Source organism: Rhodnius prolixus, unplaced genomic scaffold (assembly GCF_049639745.1).
Source record: "Rhodnius prolixus isolate KJV_2025 unplaced genomic scaffold, Rpr scaffold_16, whole genome shotgun sequence".
Lineage (NCBI taxonomy): Eukaryota > Metazoa > Arthropoda > Insecta > Hemiptera > Reduviidae > Rhodnius > Rhodnius prolixus.
Genome location: NW_027411616.1, coordinates 3,156,862 through 3,180,820, shown reverse-complemented (window position 1 = coordinate 3,180,820; position 23,959 = coordinate 3,156,862). Strand labels below are relative to the sequence as shown.

At 35.9% G+C, this 23,959-nt stretch overlaps 1 protein-coding gene across 2 annotated transcripts in view; it reads left to right on the top strand.

Annotated features, from left to right (window-relative positions):
* The first annotated feature begins 3,437 nt into the window (after window positions 1–3,437).
* The window catches only part of LOC141457427 (putative ferric-chelate reductase 1 homolog), a 43,210-nt gene continuing 22,688 nt past the window's right edge, over window positions 3,438–23,959 (top strand). Inside the window, exons 1-6 of one of the 2 annotated variants that reach the window (XM_074134390.1) lie at window positions 3,438–3,521; window positions 19,333–19,655; window positions 21,064–21,158; window positions 21,252–21,366; window positions 21,452–21,628; window positions 22,024–22,122. In XM_074134390.1, the coding sequence (XP_073990491.1) occupies window positions 19,335–19,655; window positions 21,064–21,158; window positions 21,252–21,366; window positions 21,452–21,628; window positions 22,024–22,122 (807 nt within the window). In that variant the 5' untranslated portion in view covers window positions 3,438–3,521; window positions 19,333–19,334. Of the gene's footprint in view, window positions 3,581–19,332; window positions 19,656–21,063; window positions 21,159–21,251; window positions 21,367–21,451; window positions 21,629–22,023; window positions 22,123–23,959 lie in introns of both variants that reach the window. The other variant, XM_074134389.1, reaches the window with a different exon arrangement.

Here is a 23,959-nt window from a genome sequence, read left to right as displayed (position 1 = left end):
TTATATCTACGTTTTGCAAAGATGTTTTAGAGGTTCCGGTCTCGCTTCAAGATATTGCAGATGTTCACAAAATAAATATTGGTAATTCGGGGAAACATTTGCTTAAAGTTACTTTCACTAGAGCTAATACTGTCCGGGAAGTGTTGAAGAACACTAAAAAGTTAAAAGGAACTGTTTTTTTTATTGACCGTGATTATTCTTTTGCCGTTAGAGCAAGAAGGAAACATCTCCTTCAATATAGAAAGGACTAAAAAAGGTAAAACCAGGAGAGTCGTCCTGAGAAGGGACATTATTTATGTTGATGGGAAGAAATACATATGGTGCGAACAGGATAATAAGGTGAAGGAGATGGCGAATGTAAGTGCAGATCGGATGGATTCGTCTAGTGAACGTCAGGCTGTTATTCGTTCTGGCTCATCTTCACTGCCTGCAGCTTCATGAGATTTTGTCGTCAGTCGGAATCACATCAATAAGATAAATAAGTGTAGTGAATTTAATGTGAATAATTTACGTGTTCTTTCATTTAATGTAGCGGGTTTAAAAGCTAAATTTAGAGATCCTTATTTTTTAAATTTTGTACATGAGTTTGAAATTTTCCTTCTGTTTGAAACCTTTTTGATTGATGATGCTGGTTGTAGTGATTATTTTGGTGATTATTATTTACACTTTGTGCCAGCAAAGAGATCTTCTATTTATGGTAGAGCCAGTGGAGGTGAGCTTTATGGGATTAGGTCATCTCTCCCAAAAAATTTATTTAATTTTGTAAAAATTGATGGTACTGATTTAATTTCTGTGAATATTTCTAATACTGTATTTTTTATTTATCCACTCTATATTAACTCTTGGGATGATTGTTTTTCTAAAGTGATTCAGTTGTTAGGTGAGCATAATTCTTATGATTATATGTTGGTGGGTGATTGTAATGTTAGGATAGAAAGTATGCAGTTTCTTCCCGAGGATGTGTTTATTGATAACTGTAAGTGCAAACTCTCTAGGAATTCTAAGGATGGGGTTCTAGATAAAAGGGGTACTGATTTTCTTGAGCTTTGTGAAAACTATAATTTAATTATTTTAAATGGTAGATTTCCGGGGGACAGTATGGGCGAATTTACTTATGTAAGTAATAAAGGCTGCTCTGTTAATGACATCTGCTCTATTTCTTTAGACTGTTTGTCTGTCATAGATGATTTCTGCGTTCTACCTGTTAATTATTCTGATCACCTGCCTCTCTGTATCACATTAAGGTTCGCTCCCTTCTCAGATGTGTTAGTTTTGCCTTTAATGCCTCAGTTATTTTGGTCTGAGGATATGGTAGATAAATATAAATCAAATTTGGATTCTCTTCTAAGTAGTGTTTGTACTTTTCCTACTGAGGTTCAGGATTGGCTAGACACTCTTACGAATGCTATTAAAAGTTCTTGTCCCACTTCTAAAACTTCCAATTTCGTAAGAAAAATTAGAAAGAAATCCTGGTTTGATGGGGGCCTGCCTTCGTGCTAGAAATAAATCTTTTAATTTACTAAAACTTTTTCGTGCTACTAATTCATCATTTGTTAGAAATGCTTATCTAGTGTCTAATGTGGAGTATAAATCAGTTTGTTTGAACAAAAAGAAAGTGTATTACAATTCCCTTGTAGATTCTTTAGATCAGTGCGGGATTCTAAGGAACTGTGGCAAATTTTTAACCAATTAAAAAAAAAAACAATTTATGTAGAAATAATATCTTTATGTCCGACTGGGTCTCTCACTTTGATAAACTTCTTAATCCTGTTTCAGATGTACTGGTTCATTATGCTGAGCCTTTTATTACTAATTCTTTTATTGATTCTCCTTTCACATTGGGCGAATTAAAGACAGTGGTAGCGAATTTAAGAAACAGAAAAGCTCCTGGTTTTGATCGAATCACCTCGGAATTCTATGAAAATGCCCCTAATGTATTGTTTGAGAGACTATTGTCTTTTTTTAATTATATTTATGAAACTGGTATAACCCCGTCTTCATTTAGTAGATCTATTGTGTTTCCTTTATTTAAACGCGGTGAAATTAATGAGGTGTCCAATTATAGAGGCATTTCCTGTATAGATGTGGTTGCTAAAATGTTTACTGGTTTACTTTTGAGGCGCCTAGATAGTTTTATCGTTGATAATGAACTTTTGAGTGAATATCAGACGTGCTTTCGGCGTGGTTACTCCACTTTTGACCATTTGTTTGTTCTTACTAGTATTAAACTTAGGATGGAAGATATGCGAGGAATCGGTCAAATAAAACAACCCGTCTTTTTGCCAACGTTTCGACAAATATATTGTCCTCTTCAGGGCGTGGCTATATATTTGTCGAAACGTTGGCAAAAAGACGAGTTGTTTTATTTGACCGATTCCTCGCAAATCTTCCATCCTAAGTTTAACAATTTGCGGTCACGGAAACTATGTATTCTTACTAGTATTGTCAAATTAAAATTTTTAAAACGAGGTCAAAAGGTGTATAGCTTTTTTGTTGACTTTTCGGCTGCTTATGACCGTGTTAATCGTAGTCTTATGCTGAACCCCCTGTATATGAATTGTATAAGTCGCACTTCCGTTTTGCCTTTTTCTCCTGTTCAGAAATTGAATACACATTTATATTTATTTAGTATTGCTCAGTTCGGGGCCATTTTTATCGAAAGATATTTTTTCATAAGAATGAACAAATTTGATTGCTTATAATTTCAAAATTTAAGTACATATGTATCGCCGACAACTTATTCCGCTCCTATGAAATGATAGTTAATTATTTGCAGCTATATTGAGGTGAAGAAAAAAACATTATGTTGGCAGACGTTTAACCTGTCCCCGCAAAGTCTCCGCAAAAACACCCCACGTTATTGTTCCTCCTGTTTTAATACTATAAAATCCCTTGAATAATCAAAATCTTATGTTTTTCTTTATGTTAATATGAATCAATTTATGTTTTCTTTTTTAGTAATTATAATTCAACCCATTTTTAAACAAGGTTGCTTCGCTGTGATGTTTTTTACTTTCGCTTGTTTTTTTAAATGTAACTTTTCCTTGTGAATTATTGCCTACCGGCTTTAGGTTCTACTGTTGAAGGCTCTTTTGGAGTAAAATGTCTTAAAACTGGAAGTTCTTTTAACCTATTCGCCATCCATGGTTGTAAACCACAAAAAAAAATTCAAGCCCCGGGGATATGTGCTACAACCGGGATAGTTCATCCTCGCCTATATTTAACGCTTGGAATGAACAATTACACAATAACTATGGCACTGTTAACGTTTGTCAAATTCAATCATTTATAATCCATTTATCTCTATTATTTTTTATGAACAATTCAGTCACCATGTTTTATCTGCTAATAAGTAAAATGCTGTGATAAAAATAAGTTGGCCATAAACTGGCGCTTTACGTGTCCACACGGAGAACTAGTGCAGTTATGCAAGGTTGCACACAACTTTCTAAGTTTCTTCAGTACTTAGTCAGGTCGCCAGTAGTGTAGTGCTAATAGAAGGTCGGAGTACAGTAATACAAGTGAGTCGTATTTATTTCAGTTAAATTTATTAAGTTATTGTTCGGTAAATTTCTTATAGGTGAGTATTTTTTTTTATCGTAATATATTGACAGTTAATTTCCTATGTTTATGGATTTGTATTGTTTCAATTGTGGAAAATTAAATATTGAGTTTAAATTTGCAGGCTGGCAGCATATTTAAAGACAAAATAATTGGATTATTTACAGTTTTCTTAAGATATTAATGAAAAAATCGTGTGAACACTCACACGACTTTCTCTTACAATTGTTTTCGAGGTTCTAATTCATTAATATAATTCAAACTCGGCATATTTTACCGATTTTATATCTCACCAACGGTTTGTAAAACCGTTCATTATGCTTGATGTAACTTTTCAAAGAAACCTGCCCCAAACAGTAGGTTTAGCCTAAGTAGCCTTGTAGCCATTTTCCAGAAAGTGAACCATCCATTGAATAAAGGGGTACTTCCAATTGGGGAAATTTCATTAAACTCGATTTTAGCTCGATGATTGATCCCTTTTAACAAAACACAAGAGATAGGACAGTTACAGGAATATGGCGCTATAGAGAAAATCTGTCCTCCTCTATCCTAAAATTCGATCATGGGATAAATGGTTAAAATATATTTTGTGGATTTATATATTTGTTACTAATATACAAAGTTCGAAGGAAGTCGTAGGAGCCGTTTGCGAGAAAATCCTTAAAACCTAAAAAAATGGGTTTAATTAGGTGGAGTGATTTCAACGTCCTGACACAAGACGTGTCTACCAATTTCACTGTAACTCAGTTGAGTTTTATGATAGATCACTAGTTTTAGTTTATTCTGTAATTTACTTTATCTTACACATTGTAGCAGTATTGTTTTAGTGCAAATTTTGGATTTTTAGATTTGCATTACATGTTTTGAATCTTTCTGAATCTCTCCTAATGGTTTAATATAAATTAATATTTGTCTGTGGTGGTGAACATAATTCACAAGCGGATGAACCTTGATAGAATGTACTCTAAATAGGGAGCTTCATCCATCCTTGGCCGACCGCGGAGTTTCTCTCCAGCAAGGTTACGCTCGCTTAATATCATCATGTGAACCATTCAAAATGGCTAGAATCTAAAAAAAAACATTGGAGTAAAATTCAATTTCGGTCAATCGATTTTATTTGAATTTGGAATTTTAATAGATAATGCCCCTCACAACCCTGAAATGGCACGTTCCAGATGAGCCATTAACAGATTTTCCCAGAACTGTGTTGTACAACTAATGCGCAATAAGGATACCAAGTTTAAAGAATGTATTAGAAGCTGTTTTCAAGGAAATCTCCAGTAACTTAAAAATCGGCTTAGTAAAGTAAAATTTAGGCTAAAAGCATATTGTGGCGTTTAATGTGGCACCCCTGAACCAGATTTGAACTTGCTACGAGTAAACTGGACTTCAACTTCACAGGCACAAACACCTTTTTCACAAACATTTCCTTGAAACCTTTTTTTCGGATTCAGTAGACCTCAATACTGCTATTTCCGGAGAAAACGCACGATCGCGGTACCTCCTAAGAGGAAGTAAGATGTAAGGTGTACCGATTGTTTCAGCAACTACCAATCAGGTGTCGTAGACGGAGGCGCCTGGCTAACGCACTAGAGTTTCTCGTTTATTTAACATAGCATATTAAATACAATCTAAGGCAAAGACTGGGTATCGAACCCAGTTTTGCGAACACGCCTTCTAGTCAGTAGTTAGGTTTCCATTCGATAGAGTTTATAAAACTTCCTTTAACTCCACCAATCACTTCGATTATTTTCAATACCATAGATTATCGGCAACAATATTGACCGTATAGGATTGGGCTAACTCGCCCACGATCCCCAGTAGACTCGCGTAGGGGTGTCATGCTTAGAAAACTTTTTTCTCTCTCTCTCTTTTTTGGCATTGGCTTCCGCCATACAGCCTGCATCGTCTACGTGCTTATCACTAGAATATCACTCACTCTCCATTCTTACTTATAAAAAATACATTCGCTTCACTCATTCATCCCTCTACTATATACAACTATTTACATAAACTACAACTAATGGATTGATCAGTACTCATTATTCCTGCCATCCTTATAGCTTAACCGAAATTAAAATCACGTAATCATTTTCTTGCATTCATTCTATAACTTTAAATACGTTCATATTTCATTGCTAGCTCTGCTATAGACTTAAGCACATATATGTTGGTGGAGAATATTATGTCTTCGTGGCAAAATGGTGCACCTACATAAATACCTGTATATGTCGTCAAACGTTCGTTTTCTTTCTACCACATAACGTGGAATATCATTATTATATGTTTGAAATCCTCCTCCTCATTGCAATCTACGCAAAGAGGAGAGGACCTTAGAAAACTTAGGGACACTTTGAAAGCAAACTTGACGCCAAGAAACAATTGTAAGTTTAAAGAAAATTTGACTGTGTAATTGCAGACAGGAAATGCATCTCACCAGATGCTCTTACTGCCAGTCAATTAAATTGAGTTTTACCGGAAGTTCATGAGATTCCTTAAATACGAAAAAGAAAATATTAGCTCGGGGTCTGTGTGCTTATGTGAAGAGAATATCTCAAATACGAAAAATGCAGAATCTCAAACTTTGTATCGTCTTGGTACTGTTGATGAAGACCTGCGCAAATGTGCGTATTAAAGGTAGGCGAAACTCAGCACGCTTAAGGAGCCAACAACTGCATAGATAGAAATCTTAGAACGTAGTTTTGATCTTGTTTAGATAAGCAGATTTAAGTCTTAGCGTAATCAGTAAATATTGCTGGAACTCGTCATGCACTGACTGACCTTCCGATGGCAGAGCGAGGCTACGCCACAATTCTCCACAAGTCAAGGTCTTACAAATTTATAAGACTGTTTTTTTGCGCTTCGGCTGCCACGGTGATTATTAGCACTATGGAGAGTTAGTAATTTTACTTTTCTTTACTAGACTGGATTGCGATTGTTCATATTGCGCTCGACGGTACTCTATGCGAAATTTGTTCTATATGAGCGCGCGTGTGTAGTTTGCACAACTCAAAAACGTAAAATTGCAGAATTGATTGTTGGTTAAGATATTATCGGCTTTTAGAGAAAATTAGCCCTCCGAAAATGCCACTTACTGAACACAGTTTTCAGAGAATTTTCTCAAAAAACGGCTCCAACAATTTAATTCAGCAATGCTGAATCATACTGGCCAGTATTCTAAATGGAGAGCGATACAGAAACTAAGAATTTGTTTCTGGCATTTGAAACTTTTTTTTTGGCCCTCCAGGAATTGACAGCAGGTCGCCCTGCAACTCAATATGGTACAACAGTACATCACTGGAAGTTAGTGCAGTGGATTCCCACGCACAAGCCTCAGACTGAGTCCTACCCTTAGATTTCTTCTTCCTAGTATCTTCTTACAGCTGACTGCCTGGTGATGGACAGTATTGTCTGTAACGAGAGGTCACTGTCTGGAGGCCAGCTATGCACTGATGAAGCTCCGAGCACCAATAACTTAAGATGTTGACGCGCCTTATATAAACAATAAATCTGAAGCTGGAAAAGTAGAAATTAGTCCTAATCTGACTTTTGGAATCTTAATGATTTATACTAGAACACCGGGAACACAACAAATGCAGCACTATGCAAGTCATCCCCTTACATGGAAATGAAGATAGATCAAAATGTAAGAATTACTAAATAAGTGGTGGAGAAATGGAAAATGTGTTTTTTGTAATCACGTGGTATTAAAAGAATAAAACTTCTTTTTTATTGATTGCTTCACTATTTCATGATTGCAGGGAGTATCTGAAAAATGGATAAGTGGGCTAAATTTTAAAAGTTCTGCCTGTGAGAAAGTGTTTGGAGATAGACTAGGGATCTGTAAGATGTCCACGTTGGAAGAAAACTTGCGATAAAATAAAAGTAAATGTAGGAAAAGAAAGAGGCGTCTCAACTAGAGAATGACAACGCACAAACCGGTTGGAGCAAAATCTTGGGATTCCCCCCCGTTAATGTAGGAAAGAAATGAATTTATTTTGCAAGCACGTATCTGTAACAAGTGGAGTTCGCAAGAATTGTATGACTAATGGAAAGTAGCGGTAAGTGAGTCATAGCGAACTTTAAGGAAGTTGGTCTAAACGAAAGGCACTCAAAGGACAAGTAGGCACTGTAAGCAGGTGAGAGCAGGCTGCAATTTGCCCCACCAGGGCGAGTGGCACAATTCCACTGCCGTTTGATAGCGGTTATTGGGGCAACTTCTACAACAATGTATGGCCCTTTTAAACCATGACCTACTGTACTAATACTGGCAGGAATCCATTTCTAGTTCTCAGATATGATTCATAAATGGCCTTAGTGGTGTGAATTTGCATTACGTGCATTGTCACCCCTGAATCAATACTGACATGCTCAGGTATTCCTAAGGCCGGCTTTAGACCCATTTCAGTACTTTCGATGGGTTCACAAGTGTGCACAGTTAATTAAATCTCTAAAATTTCCAGTTTAAACCTTGAAAATTGTAGCAGAGTTATTAATAATGACACTTTCTTGTTTTAAAGGTTACATTTTCTTAACAATGAGTTGGGCCATAGCTCTGATTAAACATAATTTCTAGATATGGAATAAATATAACATAAAGTCGCATAAAACAAAACAACAAGAAGACTAACAAGGAAGTGAATATTACATTAAATAATTAGTCACTTGTAGTTATTCAAATTAAGAAAAGTGAAATGAAACTAAAAACAGCAATCATTAAGAAGAGCTTTCGTGTCTAAATGAACAGTATCATTAAGAATCGAGTCGAACTCTTGGCTTCTGATTGTGCAAAACTTTTCACATGATAACAAGAAATAAGATAAACAACGTTTTTCTTGTCCATTACAGATGATGCTTGATAAGAGAAAGTAATCGCTCATTAGCGCATGGTTGTATTAGTTCGCCTTTCATACCATTCTTATTTGAGAAATTAGTCTAAGTTTTATCAATATGACATTTTATATTTAATAGATCCAAATGTCGAAATATTTGTATAATAGAGATTGTATCTTCTATCCATAACATGTATTATGCAGTTGCGAATTGATCAATAAAGGTAAAAAGAAACCATGACGTCAACAAATAATTATTTTTATTTTAAAACGTATCTTTAAGTTTGTTATTCAAAGCAGTTATATCGTATGCCTGCCATCACTAATGCAATAAGTAAATATTTAAGTTTGAAAGGAATAGATCCATTACCGACAAAACACAACCTCAAGTAACACCGCTTCATCTTTTGCTAGACTTCGGCCCACCAATTCAAAATTCTACCAAAGACGTGCTACTATCAGATTTCAACAGTCTCCAATCTTACATACGAATTCGGAGAAAAGCGGAAAGCTGTAAAAGAAACAGTTGGTTCTCTTAAATAATTTTAAATTAATTCCTTATGCATCTGACCAGCCAAATAGTCCACTTTATCGAAATGGAAATTGAAAAAAAAGAGAGGACTTAAAATTTCATTCTGCAAAATCTCCCGCGTTGAGGCACCATCCGAATCATCAAAAAATGATGAACTGTACATATTTTTTTAAAATTTTTACAGCTTTCCACTGACACCTACTAGATTAAATTGGACCAGAGCTTTGGTTGGTGGACAGAGTCAAATGCAGGCTAAAAACATTTCTCGAGCCTCAACTGCATGTTAATCAGAGCAAATAGCATCAGTACATTCACTGTTTGAGAAGAACCCCATCTGCTCTTTGAGAATATTATGATAGTTTTATTTGACAATCAATAGTATTTGATTCCCGTAAATAACAGTTATACAATGAAAAATGGAAACTCCTAGATAGTTATTTGGGTCAGACATCCCTTTTCTCATGGGCAGAGTTAGTCTTAATTGGACTAGAAGCCTAGTGTATCATCAAAGTTGCCAACTTTATTAAATCGTTAAATAAATGTAAAAGGTGCCTGGTTTGAAGGAAATGTAAACTTCTTTTGAGATCAAATCTAAATCGCATGTCTGCTTAATTTTGCTGTTATTTATAGAATTAATAAACCGCCTAAATGGTACCCGCATCCAACAAAGAGTTATAGTTTGAAAAAAAAATCATTTATCATATGGGCAAAATAGATTTTTACAGCAATACCCAATCTGATAAGGCCAATGATGACTTTATAATATAATTTTTTCCGAATTCTTTAACGCATTCCTAGAACTTAGATTGATTCAGCTATCTTGTAAGAGAAAGTTGTGTACAAAGATTTTTTATTTTACAAGGACTCTCTTGATTTCCATGGCTTAATCAGTTCAAATACCATTTACCGCCATTATTTAAACCAAGAATATGTAACGTATTATAAAACCAAAATCAGCTGTACTGTAGCTGGATGTGGGCCCCATAATTTGGCGTTCTTGGCTACAGCCAAGGTCGCTTATAGAGAGACCGGCTCAGCTTAGTGCCAAACCTTCTAAAGACTGCTGTTTCCGGTAAATGGTACAAATAAAAGTGACAGGTGCATATCTATGCAGTTACCAAACCAGGTTTAATGAACACCGGTGAAAGAAAGTGATCCAATTGAAGTTTGATGCAACCTTGAAGAGTGCAGCTGGAGATGGTAGTGAATGTTGTGCAACGGATTTTGTTATTACATTAGCAATGAGTTTAAAGGAAGTAAAAGTATATACAACACTGTAATAAGACTGACATTGCATTTAATACTATTGCTGCAGTTACTGTACTTCACTTATTTAATTTTACTTTGTCTCAGAACGTACACATTGGATAAAAAGAATATGGATATGAAAAGAATAGTTCAGCGTGTTATTAGCAGAGTCAATATGAAAAATCCTGAAATAGCTATACCACAGGAGAGGGCAGTAGTAATATTTAGAAATATTATACTGGGAGAGCTAACTGAAACTACTGCCTTCTATTTCCTGAAAATAATAATTTGGGAGAAAATAATATTGTAACTAATAACTCTAATATTAATACGAGAATCTAAAGGGGTGGGGTCGCCACCAACACTCAGTAAAATACTATTTATATTTACAATTAAATCAACTGAACAGAAAAGACAATAAGGGCGGTCTAGGCCAGAAAAGAATAATTAAAATGACTTACAGTTTGTCTCTTCATAATTAAACATATAATTACAATTAGCTATTGCTTGGCTTTACACTACAATGTATGTTCATTATATTATATAACGCAGATTCATACTTAGACAATCTGACATAGCTTTGGACTTAGCCGCGGACTGACACTGTTCTTTCTCTTTACATTTAAACCCTCACTGACGCATTAGACATTGACTGAGGGACGACACAAGAAGAGAATGGCCACTAAAAGTAACAAGGAGCCTCCACCGGTGAAGAGGACATATCACTCACTTGCTTACTGGGCAATATTAGCCGACTGTCCCACGCCAAAGACGTTGGGCTAGAACTCTCTCCTTCTTGTATACAGTCCTTCCAACTGTTTAGAGATGACCTGCACGCAAGGTGGCGCGAACAACTTCAAATTCAAACCTCTCTTTGGGGACCGAACACAATGCTAAGTAATTTTCTCACAGGCTTGCATTGAATCTTGTTACTTATGTTCGGCCAAAGGAATAGCCTGTGGGAGTGACTGACAGCACGCTTCAACCGCGGTCTTATTTCAAGTAGTAAATCAGTAACGAGATATTTTTACTCTTTGAATCCAGTACGGCAGGATCAAGAGAATCCCTTCCTCTTGAAGGTAGTCTTTTCACTGTTAACTCAACAAGAGTCCAAGGTTTATAAAAAGGCCGACGATTATCGTCAATGTATAGAGTTGTAGAAACATCGTCTGCTCAGGCCCCGTCTAATGAACAAAACTAAGGGCGCAGGATTTTTGGCTGAATGAATACGATTATTTAACCGCAGCAGGAGAATGTTTTTAGAGCGACGGTAACTATTCTCAAGAAAGTAGCCCAACGCTTTTGTTTGCAAAGGTTTTGTAGATTTTTTTTTAAATAGGAAGATCCATAATTCGTTAGTTATGTTATATACACTTATAGATTTGCAAAAAACAAAAAGTGGACGTGCGGTTGGCGTAGAAAAATTCCATGAATGCACTTGCAAAAGAAGATGACTTGACAAAAAAAATATCTAAGCTTGAAAAGATAAATTAAGTAGAACTACTTTAATTTGTTAATATTTTAAATAATTTGCTATCGTCAGTTAATTGCTAATAAAATTAATGATTAAATAGAAGAAAATTAATCAATTACTAAGGTATCTAACTAAAGGCTGTATTGGTCATTAAAGACCTTGAAAAGTACTAATAAATGTTCTTGAGCTAACATGAATATCGCTTAACAAACCGATAAGGGATATGGGAGGGATTAGCTCTGCGGTTACCGTATTGGATTCCCACGCGGAGGACCCGGCTTCTTACAGCTCACTGTCCGGAGACTGGCAGTGCACTAAAAAAAGCTCCGGGCGTCAAAAACCTCACATATTGACGCGCCTTAAATCATTAACAAAAAAATTAATTGAAGAACAACCACAATTAGCAGACAGAACTCAAATCTTACTAGAACTAATTGAGAAGTAACTGCCAGAAATACAAAACTATCTGAGGACAATCGCATTCCACAAATAAATTTAACTTTTTTAGAAGCGATCCTCCATCGGCGATACCTTTCTGAAGGGAACTGAGCTTCCTCTGCCCTGCATTGTAATGGGAATTTCAAATATGGTTTAATTGACTTTTAAAAAACTGTAGACATGCTGAAAGGTATTTGTTAAGAATTTTGTGTAGCGTGCTTGGCTCATGGGTAAATTTATGTTTTGTTCATTAAGTCCCGATCTATTGTGTTAAATTAGGGCGTAATAAGATGCAACTTTTATATTGAAAGACACTGCCAGAGTTGATGCTGATACTCTTATGGTTGGTGTACATTAGTGGAAATTCCTCAATTAGTCGGACCAGCTTTAAACTTTCTCTTATTTTCTTTTTTATTTCAGAAAAATATTTCTAAGTTTCTGTAGTTAAGAGGAAATGTCAAAATAAAATAAAAACATGCCATTCATTGGTCAAGAAAATTGAGGAACAATGGAGCAGCACTCCCAGTTGATCTGTTTTGTTCTAAACCTTAAAGGTCGAGTAACTAAAGGATCGGTAAGGGAAAGCTTAGATTATTCACAATGAACTACTTTCTGAAAGAAAACAAATTTTTTCCGATGAATTATATAGATGTTAATCATTAAGTCGATATTGGTGTAGGTTTGGTTGGAGAGGTTACTCGGGCGCTCAAGTGTGTCAGCAGGTTATTGACTGACCTGCCTTCCAACACTTCCGTCAATGAGGCACAAGTCCCATGTATTTCTTTTCAGAATTAGACCCTTTCACTTGGCAATATGAAATCAGTTCTGCAATCGAGTCAAATTTTTCAAAGTAAATGAAATTGTTGGCACTCGCACTTATCCTAATTATCGAGCTATTTTTCAAACTCCGCAATTTTGCTAGTGTAGTGTTGGGATTAGATAGTTGGCAGCTTGGAGGTAACAGTGAGGAGGTTGGGATAGAGAGCTAGGAGATATACATGTTGCGCAATAAGGTTAAATAAAGTAATTGTACTTACAAGTGTTTTTATTTGCATGACAGTACATGGTGTCAGGTGTGTAATATATATATAGGTATATGTTTTCTTTTGTGTCCGAACAAGTTTAATTGATCTATGACCAGGGATAGTGGGATCGAAGTGACGCCTAGGAAAGACGCAGATAGGAACGAGAACAAAGAAATGGGAGATAAATTACTGTGTCAGTTAGCTCATCCTGAACCTTTTAATTTTAAAGAGCCTATGGAGTGGCCAAAATGGTTAAAAAGATTTGAAAGATTTCGAGTGGCTTCAGGTTTGGTATCTAAGAGTGCGGAAACCCAAGTAAATATGTTTTTATATTGTTTGGGAGAGGAAGGAGAAGAGTTGTTAACTTCTTTTGGATTAGAAGAGGCGGAACATAATAATTATGAAACTGTTAAGTTACAATTTACGGAGTATCTAGGTCACAAAGTAAATTTAGTTTACGAAAGGGCACGTTTCCTAAAAAGAAGGCAGGTTCCAGGGGAGTCCGTAGATGAATTTATTAATGACTTGCACAAGCTAGCGGAAAAATGTAATTTTGGAGGTATTAAGGAAGACATGATTAGAGACTTAATAGTAATTGGGGTGGCAGATCAGAGGTTATCGGAAAACCTTCAAATGGATGAGAATTTGAATCTTAGGAAGGCAATAATGAGAGCACGGCAAGCGGAAAGCATACAGGTACAACAATCAGTAATCAGAGATTCTTTAGAAGTAGAAGCGGTACACAGTAGAGTTCCGGCTAGTCAAAGTGTGAAAAACCAGAATACCACTCAAGGTTCAAAAAATGGTAAGGTGTTTAAATGTTTTAAGTGTGGATCTCAGTTTGTGCACTCACCACAATTATGTCCAGCTAATAAGTTGAAATGCCACCGATGTGGGCGCCTGGGGCACTTCAGTAGGGTATGCAGACGGTCAAACCAGGTGCAGCAAGTAATAAATTCACCGGAACAACAGGAAGAACCACCGGATGGCTACTTAGGAGAGCTGGTTGTTGATCAAGTAATGGACTTGGATCCTTGGAAAGTACCTCTGGTTATCGCAGGGCAAGAAGTGATTTTCAAACTGGACACGGGAGCAGATGTTTCGGTGATTAGTAAAGCTCTGGGTCAGACCTTGAATTTAGAAGTGAAAAATACTAAAAGAAAATTATTTGGACCTGGAAAAACCCCGTTAATAGTAGAAGGGATAATAACTACTCCAGTATCTTATAAAGAAAGGACAACTATAGAAGATTTGTATGTAGTAAAAGATCAGCCTATTCCGTTATTAAGCAGGCAAGCATTAGTACAATTAGATTTGGTTAAAATTAACATAGATAATGTACAACAGTTACCAGCAATAGCAGCTGAATTTCCAGAAGTATTTTCGAAGAGTGGAAAAATGAAAGTAGACGGATATAAAATAAATTTAAAAGAAGGGGCGCTCCCATATGCAGTACTGACTCCGCGCCGTATTGCCTTTCCTTATAGAGAAAAAGTTAAAGAGGAACTCGACTGGATGCAGGCAGAAGGTATAATAGAACCAATAGTGGAGCCCACAGATTGGTGCGCACCTATAGTAGTAGTACCTCGGAAAGAGATGGGTAGAGTCAGACTGTGTGTAGACTACACGGAACTAAACAGAAACATAAACAGAGAGAGATGGCAGCTTCCAGCAGTAGATGAGTCCTTAGCTCAGCTGGAGGGCGGTCAGTATTTTTCCTTGTTGGATGCCTCCAATGGTTTTTGGCAAATTCCATTACATGAAGAAAGTTGGAAATTGACTACCTTCATTACTCCGTTTGGGAGGTTTGTGTTCAAAAGGATTCCGTTTGGTATTTGCTCAGGGCCAGAAGTCTATCAAAAAAGGGTTTCCCAGATCATCAGTGGACTGGAGGGAGTGGTGAATAAGGCAGATGATTTTTTGGTAGTCGGTAAAACTAGAGAACAACATGATCAAAGATTAAGAAAATTATTACAAAGATTACGTGAGTATAGGATTTCGTTAAACTTAAATAAGTGTAAATTTGCAGTACAGGAAGTGACTTTCCTAGGGCATTTAATTAAAAAGGGAGAGATTTGCCCAGACCCGGAAAAAATAAAGGCAATCACGCAATTAAATCCACCAAAAGACGTTAAAGAGCTTAGACATTTCATGGGAATGGTGAATTATATCATGAAGTTCGTTCCAAGGCTAGCTGAGTTGACAGCTCCCTTGAGAACCTTGCTACAAAAAGGAGTGGCCTGGACATGGGGTCCAACGCAATACCAGGGCTGGGGTAATATTAAAAAGGCGATCTCTTCAGTACCAGTACTGGCAGGTTATGAGACAGGACTTCCGATTAGAGTAGCAGCAGATGCATCTACGAAAGGTCTCGGAGCAGTGCTGGAGCAACAGCACATCGAGGGTTGGAAGCCAGTAATGTTTGCGTCTAGAACGTTATCAGAAACAGAAGGACGATATGCCCAAATTGAAAAAGAAGCGCTGGCGATCACCTGGGCCTGCGAAAAATTTCAAGACTATCTTTTAGGAACCGTGTTCGAATTACTAACCGATCATAAGCCATTAGTGGAATTGATGGCCAGAAAACCCATTGCTGAGCTGTCTGCCAGATTACAGCGGTTCAGGATGAGACTACTCTGTTTTGACTTTAAGGTTACATACATCCCAGGTAAACATTTTTATACACCTGATATTCTATCTAGAGATCCGATGGAACAAGTTGGGTTATATGAAGATGTGTTAGAAGAAAAATCTTTTGTACTTAGCATTATTCAGGCGCTACCTTGCTCAGATATGAAGTTACAACAGATAAAGGAGGCTCAGGAGAAGGATATGGAGTGCAAAGAGATAGCGAACTGCTTGAAGAAACAGCAGTGGCAGCCTAATTCTTGTTTTTGGAAGTATAGAGATGAGTTTAATGTACAGAATGGACTCCTGCTTAAAGGAAGCAGAATGTTTATACCGCAGGAAATGAGAAAGGAAATGTTAATGAAACTACACCAAGGGCACTTGGGCATTGTCAAGTGTAGAAGTAGAGCCAAGGAGTCAGTTTGGTGGCCGGGTATCTCAGAACAAATAAAGTCTGTAGTGGCAAATTGTCCAACATGTAGAGAACATAGAAATAATAGGTCGGAACCCTTAATGTTGTCCAAATTACCTGATGCTCCGTGGGAAGCGCTCAGTGCGGACCTGTTGAAATTTCAAGGAAAATGGTACCTCGTTATACAAGATTATTACTCAAGATTTCTGGAATTAGTCCATGTAAATAAACTAACTTCGGAGGCTATCATCAATAGACTAAAAAACATTTTCGCGCGCCATGGAATCCCCGTATCATTAAGGACAGACGGTGGAACACAATTCACAGCTGACTTGTTCAAGAGGTTTCAGGAGGAATACGGATTTCGTCACGTAATTTCGAGTCCCCATTTTGCACAATCTAATGGTTCTGCGGAGAAGGCAGTGGATATAGCCAAGCGCATATTAAAAAAAAATAAAGATCCTAACCTGGCATTGCTAGAATATCGGACCACACCTCTAGAACAGGGCCTAAGTCCGGCGGAATTATTGTACGGAAGAAAGCTAAGATCGACGCTACCTTCAATTAAAAACTTTGCGCGGGTTAGTCGTAACCAGATGATAAAGTTTAAAGAAAAGGATGCTCAGCTGAAAGAAAGAAATAAGCAAAACTTTGACAGAAGGAATGGAGTAAAAGTTCTCCCTCAGTTGCAGAACAACAGTTCAGTTTGGATTCCTGATATGAAAAAGTATGGCCAGGTCGCAAGACCATCTGCGGAACCAAGGTCTTACATTGTAAAAACCCCATCAGGAGAATTGAGAAGAAACAGAAAGCATATTATCGTTGTAGCAGAAGATGAACCGGATGAAAATGCAGAAGCAAAAGAAAAGCAAGCGAAGGGAGAAAGAGTTGAAGAAGAAGAAACTAAACAGACTCAGGAAGAAGGGAAAAGGGAAAGGAGTGGAAGAACAATTAAACCACCGAAGAGATACTCAGACTCGGATTTCTAGGACTAGGCACAATCCGCCAACATAGGGTTTATTAAAACGGGGAGGATGTAGTGTTGGGATTAGATAGTTGGCAGCTTGGAGGTAACAGTGAGGAGGTTGGGATAGAGAGCTAGGAGATATACATGTTGCGCAATAAGGTTAAATAAAGTAATTGTACTTACAAGTGTTTTTATTTGCATGACAGTACAGCTAGCTAGGGTACGCACAGATCACAAGCATTTTTTTCCTGATTCTGCATCAAAAAATATTGAAACCTGAATCTCAGCATTAAGTCCAATGGACCCGGGAAAAAATATTTTAATTGTGCTTTTGAGCTGTTTTTGGCTGTTGTGGTTAAGTTGTCTTTGGTCTTTCTCTTATTAAGTAAGAACATGAGGCATCATTCTTATTGTTTCCGTGTTGAATGTGGAAAAAAGATTTTCTTTTTTTTGAACAAAATTTTCCCGACTAAACCTACTCAAAACCTATAGAAACGCTTGTTATAGTGCCTTTTTTTTATGGTAGAGATGAAATTTCTTGGGATAAAACGGACACCATTTTCGTAATCTGCGGCCAAAAACACAAGACAATCTGTTAAAATTGATTAAAAAGGTTAAATGAACTAAGTGAGGTTTTTTCGAGGAGACAATTACCGAAAACTGAAATACTAGATGAATTTTTTTTTTCTATCTCGACATTTTCTAAAAATTCATTTAATCTGTGTGAATATCATGTAAGAGTAGGGGCCATATGAAACACTAATTTGGCACTTAGAGAGAAACCCCCCCACCTGTATAGAACTTTTGGGGAAAATGGTCCAAATGCAAAAGTTACTCAATATCATATTGCGGGCATCGGTGCCACATTGATCATACTGTTTGCCGCTATATTTATCTTCAGAAGAGAATGAATGTGTTGCATTACTTGCCTGCCGTAGTCGCTTCACTGGGCTTAAATAGTTTTCGCTTTTGCTTGCTTTCCTTCGCTTCCTCTTCACTGTTCTCTCGCTTTCCTCATCTCTTATACATTCATTCTCTCTCCTTTTTTGTGGCCCCGTGAGAGAACATTATCTGCTTGTCCTCTGCGTCCTCTTGCATTTTTTAACTCTGTTATCTGGGCACATTCCATGTCCTGTTCTCTTATTCTCCACAAAACTAAAAGTTTTTTCTGCGGCTTGTACTTTGTATTTCTTCCTCTTTTTCAGACTCACAAGTATTATTTAGTGCAGTGGTGCTTAAACTTTTTCTATTCATGGCCCCCTTTACCATTCTTTAAAAAATGTTGATTTTCTAAACAATTAAACAGTGACACAATGCGTGGGTCTAAGAATTTTTATTTTTCCAAACCGGACGAAATTAGGTTCAATTTAGGTTATAAAGGGTTCAGTTAGAGAATAAACATACAATTGTGAAAATTTGTATAAATACAAAGAACTGCGCGGATTCAATAGTGTTGTAATTTAGTTTTGAAATGGTGCATTAGTTTTTGTGAAAAACAGAGTTATTTTTGAAAAAAGATTAACCTTTAAATAACAATAAACCATAGATTCTGTAAATGGCGATCTCAGCTTGGTTTGCAAACAAGCAAGCAATTAAAAAAAAACATAATTTTTTAATTTTATTCAAATACTGTTTTTTTTTAATTTAATAAAAACTATTAAGGTACGTTAAAATTTATTTATATTAATTAAACTGATAATTATTTGAATCCTCAAATTATGTTCAACTATGTACTGAATCTGATTCTGCTTTCAATAATTCATTGTTGAATGTTTGATTTTTGGCTGTATTTCTTAAGACTCTCAATTGAGTAATACTGTCCATAATTCTTCTATCGTCTACTTCGCCAGCCATATTATAATTATTTGTATCAACTTTTTTAGTTAGTTTTTTTTTCCAAAACAGATATAGGTAAATCTAAGTTTGTATACATAATTACTGGTAATTTCCCAGGCTTTAAGAAGAGTTATTCTGGGAGTACTTATCCCATCGCTTTATTCAATACTTTTTCCGGAAAGTTTGTTTCAAGGGATTTGGGGGAAAATTTAAATTTTCTTCTTCCAATGTATCATAGGATTTTGTCAACTAAAAGGAATAAAAATTTTTGCCAAAGTTCTGGATTCAACTATTAGATGGAGGAGGTTTCCACTTCGCATGTCAGGGCTATAAGACTTGCAGCAAGAGATATTATTTACCGGCTTTGTTTTCTTTGCAGGCATGGTGATATTGAAGGAGCTGTGGCTGCTTTCACTGCTGCTTGACATGGCGTTTTCCTTCAAGAATGGCGCGCCGTCCTCAATGTGCGCGAGTATGATGCCACACCACAAAGGCGCCTCACCGCAGACGTCCATCCCTCCGTATACAATTACTACCTCTGCGTCTACTACTGCTGGAGACGGCCGCGTATCCTTCAAAATACAAGGCAGCCCATTTTTAGGCATATTACTGCAAGCCAGACAGAATGCAGTTAAACCTGGTGCTGCCGGTTCATTTGTAACTCCAAATTCATTGAAGACAATCACATGTGATAACCTCACCGTAAGAATTGAGTTTTTTAGACTGATATTAGTTAATCTGACCTTAGAGGCCGGATCCACTCTACGAGAGTTTCTGAGAAACAAGAAAAAGGTTCTTGTTATCGGCAACGCTGGGAGCAACTATTTTGCCAAAAATTTGTATTGTGACGACCACTCCGTGCTAAATTCTAACAGTATTTTAACCAACCTGTCCTCCAACAAGTGCGATGAATGCGACTCACAAAGGGTCGCTCCGATTTAATCATGTTTTGGAATTGACCAGTAATTTGCTCGAAGATTTCTTTAATGGCTGCAATTTTCCATGTTTCCTATCCAATTATTAATATTCACAAGCTCAAAAAAGATTGAGTAGTAGAGAAAAAATTCCATTATTTAAAGAATTTTTTCGTATTGAAGTATTTTCCATGGTTTAGGCATAACGAAAGGAGGTAGAGACTGTAGCCATTTCTGTCTTATTACTGCCTTGGAGACGGCCCTGAAGTCAGTTTGGCACAAAAATCAAGTATTTCCTATATGTGATTGCAGTAAATTTTAAAGCAACATTTTAAGAGAAGTTTTTTTATTCAACTTTAAAATTCATTTTTCCAACATGGATAATTACGGAAGAGCGGATTTAAAAAACAAAGCATTATGGATGCAGTTAACATAATTAGAACTCCTGAACCCTCTCGAATATTTAAAATTATTAAATATATTTTGCGTTAAAAAAATATTTATTTAAAACATAAAATAACCATTTCAGTTACCACTATTCGAAATTAAGCTTATTCTATGCCACAACTGATTTAAATAGTCATTTTATCTGTGACACTGTCTTTTTCTAGCGCTGTCTCTCGCCAACACTGCTATTCCCCACTCCGCTCCGTCCGGCTCCCCTCTACTCCGTTTACCACCTCACCCCACTGCACTATTTGTGACTAAATTGTTTATTCAAAAGTTAACATCGCTCTTATTCTTTTTCTTCTTCTTCTTATTATTATTATTATCATCATTCAACATAAACGAGCTTCTTGACGTTACGTCCTACTATCAAGACTCTAGCAACAAAGAAACTGTCAGAAAAGTATAGTAGGTATTAGCGCCACTAACGAATTAACCACTATAATATCTATAAAAACGAATTCTTAAAATAATGTTAAAAAATATCAAACTAAACATCCGAAAAGATGGGATTTATTTTGGTCAGTTTGCTGTGTAAAACAAAATCACACGCCCATATTGTGTGAATTTAAGTTAGAGTAGCTTGGAACTCTAAGAGAAAAATGATGACTACGGTATAAATTATTTCATGGCTTGTGATCTGCCTGATGATTATTGCAACTAGCTCTCCCTGAAAGATTGTGAAAGCTTATTGTGACATTTTTTTTTGCAACTGGAATTCAAATTATTGCACATTTATTCTCTAACAGAACTCGGCAGTGACGCATAGAGATAACACGAGGAAGAAAGATTTAGAACTGGAATGGCAAGCTCCTCCCGATTGGGAGGGTGATATTACCTTTGTGTAAGTGGATACTTTATTTTATGATAATGAATAATGTGTGAACCATTTATTGCAATTCTCTTAAATTAATTTAATTATATTAATATGTGCTAGTGCTACTATTGTGAGTAACTACTCGACATTCTGGACTGGAATAACATCACAGTCTGTCCACGTTAAGAAATACGTCTCAGAAACCAGCGAAACTCCAGAAAATGTAATAAGTCCTGTATGTAAACGTTTGTAGATATCGTAGAATAAATATGGATTCATGGTTTGTTATTAATTATAATTTAAAAAAGAATTGATTTTAGAATCTTTATGAAAGATGCGATACAAATAAAGACTGCGTTGGATTTCCTGAAGGCTGTTTACAGCAAAAAAATTGCAAGACAGTTGTGACAGTTATATCAGGAAATGAGTTAGCATTTGAAATGATGTCCTTAGACAGTAAATATGTAGCTATTGGCATATCAGAAGATAGACGAATGGTGAGTGATGTTCATTATTTATAACGATGGCCATTTTCTTTATAATCAATAATACGTTAATTGTCTGAAATTATCTTAAACGTGTTTTCTTGGTTCTTTATATGATTTCTAATTTTGAGTCTTATCTATGTTAAAATCGAAAAGTCTAGTGATAAATAAACAATTTTTGAGGGATTAGTCAGGAAATCAATGTCATCTTTTGAAGATCATCACTTTATCTGGGTTATAATTAGTCACTAGGGGGCGCATCATCAATTTTTAATGTGCACATGTTGATAAAGGAAGGCATGAGATTAAATTTTGACTCAACTTGGCTGATAGGCTTATCTACTTGCTTCTGTCTTCCTGCCTGCTGATTTTTAAAGTTGATCAAATGAGTTTATTACTTGTTCTAGGGTAGGGACTATGTGGCTGAGTGTGTAGTCGAAGGAGACAATGTCAAATCTTACGAGTCCTGGAATGTGCCAAGTCGTAAGGAGAATGTCAGAATACCAGTAAGTACATCGTCACATTCCCAATCACCATTTCTTCAACATGTTTACATAATTATAATATTTTCTGTTAATGTAATAATTCATGATTGAATTATCATTCAATTTGAAATTTTATATAGATATGGCTTTTTGGAACCTAAGTTAAATGGTGGGCTATTTGAACAAAATTTTTGTATATGAAAATAGCCAACATTAGGGTTTGTGATATCTAATAAATTCTAAAAAATATTAATTAGAAGTTAATGCAGTAAAATTACTCAAGTTTCATATCTGCTTTACAGATTTTCTTAAAATTTGGAATAAGCAATTCTTTCTTTATAATCTGATTAGGTGTGAGTCGGAACCGTTACTACCACTGGAGAGATCTTTTTAAAGAATGCTTACAGTTGCGGTCCCCAAAGAATCCTCAATAATAATTTTCTTGAGAAAGTGTTTTGAATAGGAAGGTATTTGTGAGTAGATTGCAAAATTAAACTTTTTCTTTAGGAGTAAGAAAAATCTATAAAAGGCAAAGAGGTAAACTTTCGAATCGAATGACAATTCATTGACGTAAATCGGTTCACGTGTCTATAGTTTGAACGATTGTAGTACTTCCTCTTAGTAGGCGTAAGAGCATAATGGCACTTTAGAGTCACGTAGGGAAGCTTAAACCACTTCTTCGTGCTACATTTTTATCAAAATGGGACTAAGCGTTACAGAAATATTAGTAATAATACTACAACGGCGCTAATGACCAAGCTGTCGATGCGCCGAAAAAAAAGAAGAAACAATAGTAACAATTATATTAGTTATAATAATAGTAATAAGAGCAATATTTTTTTTAAATGGGACTAAGGGGTATAAAAATATTATTAATAATAGTTTTAGAGAAGGCCTTAATTGCGTGGGGCAAATTCCCCTCCTTATGAGGCACAGCGTCGAGATTTCCTAATTGTATCAATTGCATTGAGAAATCTTACTTCTTTAGTCTAAATAGTTTATCAGAATCGGGCTATGACTGAATAATGTTTGAGCGGATTCAACATATGTGAAGCAAACGTTGAGTTCTAGCTTTTGACCTGGAAGGTGCTGTTTTTATTCAGTCTCGTTTATTTAAAAATTTGGGTGTTTGAACTGTGTTTTTTATAGAAATTTTGTGTCTACTTTTTGTATAAAATTATGCAAAAAGTGTTAATTATTTGTGAAATTGTGTGAAAATAGCGTAAAAATTAATAGAAAATTCGTTTATTAACTCATAGAAAAATAGTAAGTACAGATTGACTGTAGTGGACTTTAGTTAGATAGTAAATAAGACAGTTTAAAAAGTGGGGACTGTTTCAAGGTCACTGTACGTATCTGTTCGTTGGCTGTTCATTTTAAATTTATCTGTCCGTCTGCTAGTACATCTAATTAATATGGAAAAGGGTTCAGAAAAACCTGTTAATATAAATGATTTAATGGAATCAATTAAGCAATTTCATAATGAGTTTTTAAGGAAAAATGAGGAAATTGTGAATAAAATAAAAGATACCGACGATAAAATAAATAAATTTATGGAAAATTTACAGCAAAATACTGATAAAATTATAGAGTTAGAGAAGCGGTTTAAAAGCTACGAAGATGGTTATAGAAGGAAAAATTTACTATTATTTAATTTCCCTGAAAAAAGTAATGAAAAAGTTCATGAATTGGAAAACGAAATAGAATCAGTTTTTCGTGACGTTTTGAAAACTACTGTTACTTTGAATGATATTGATGTGATTAGGAGAATAGGTAAGAGTCAGGGGAAAAGACCTGTTTTAATTACTTTTCTGGCTTTACGAAGTAAATTCGCAGTATTGAGAGCTGTTAAAAATCT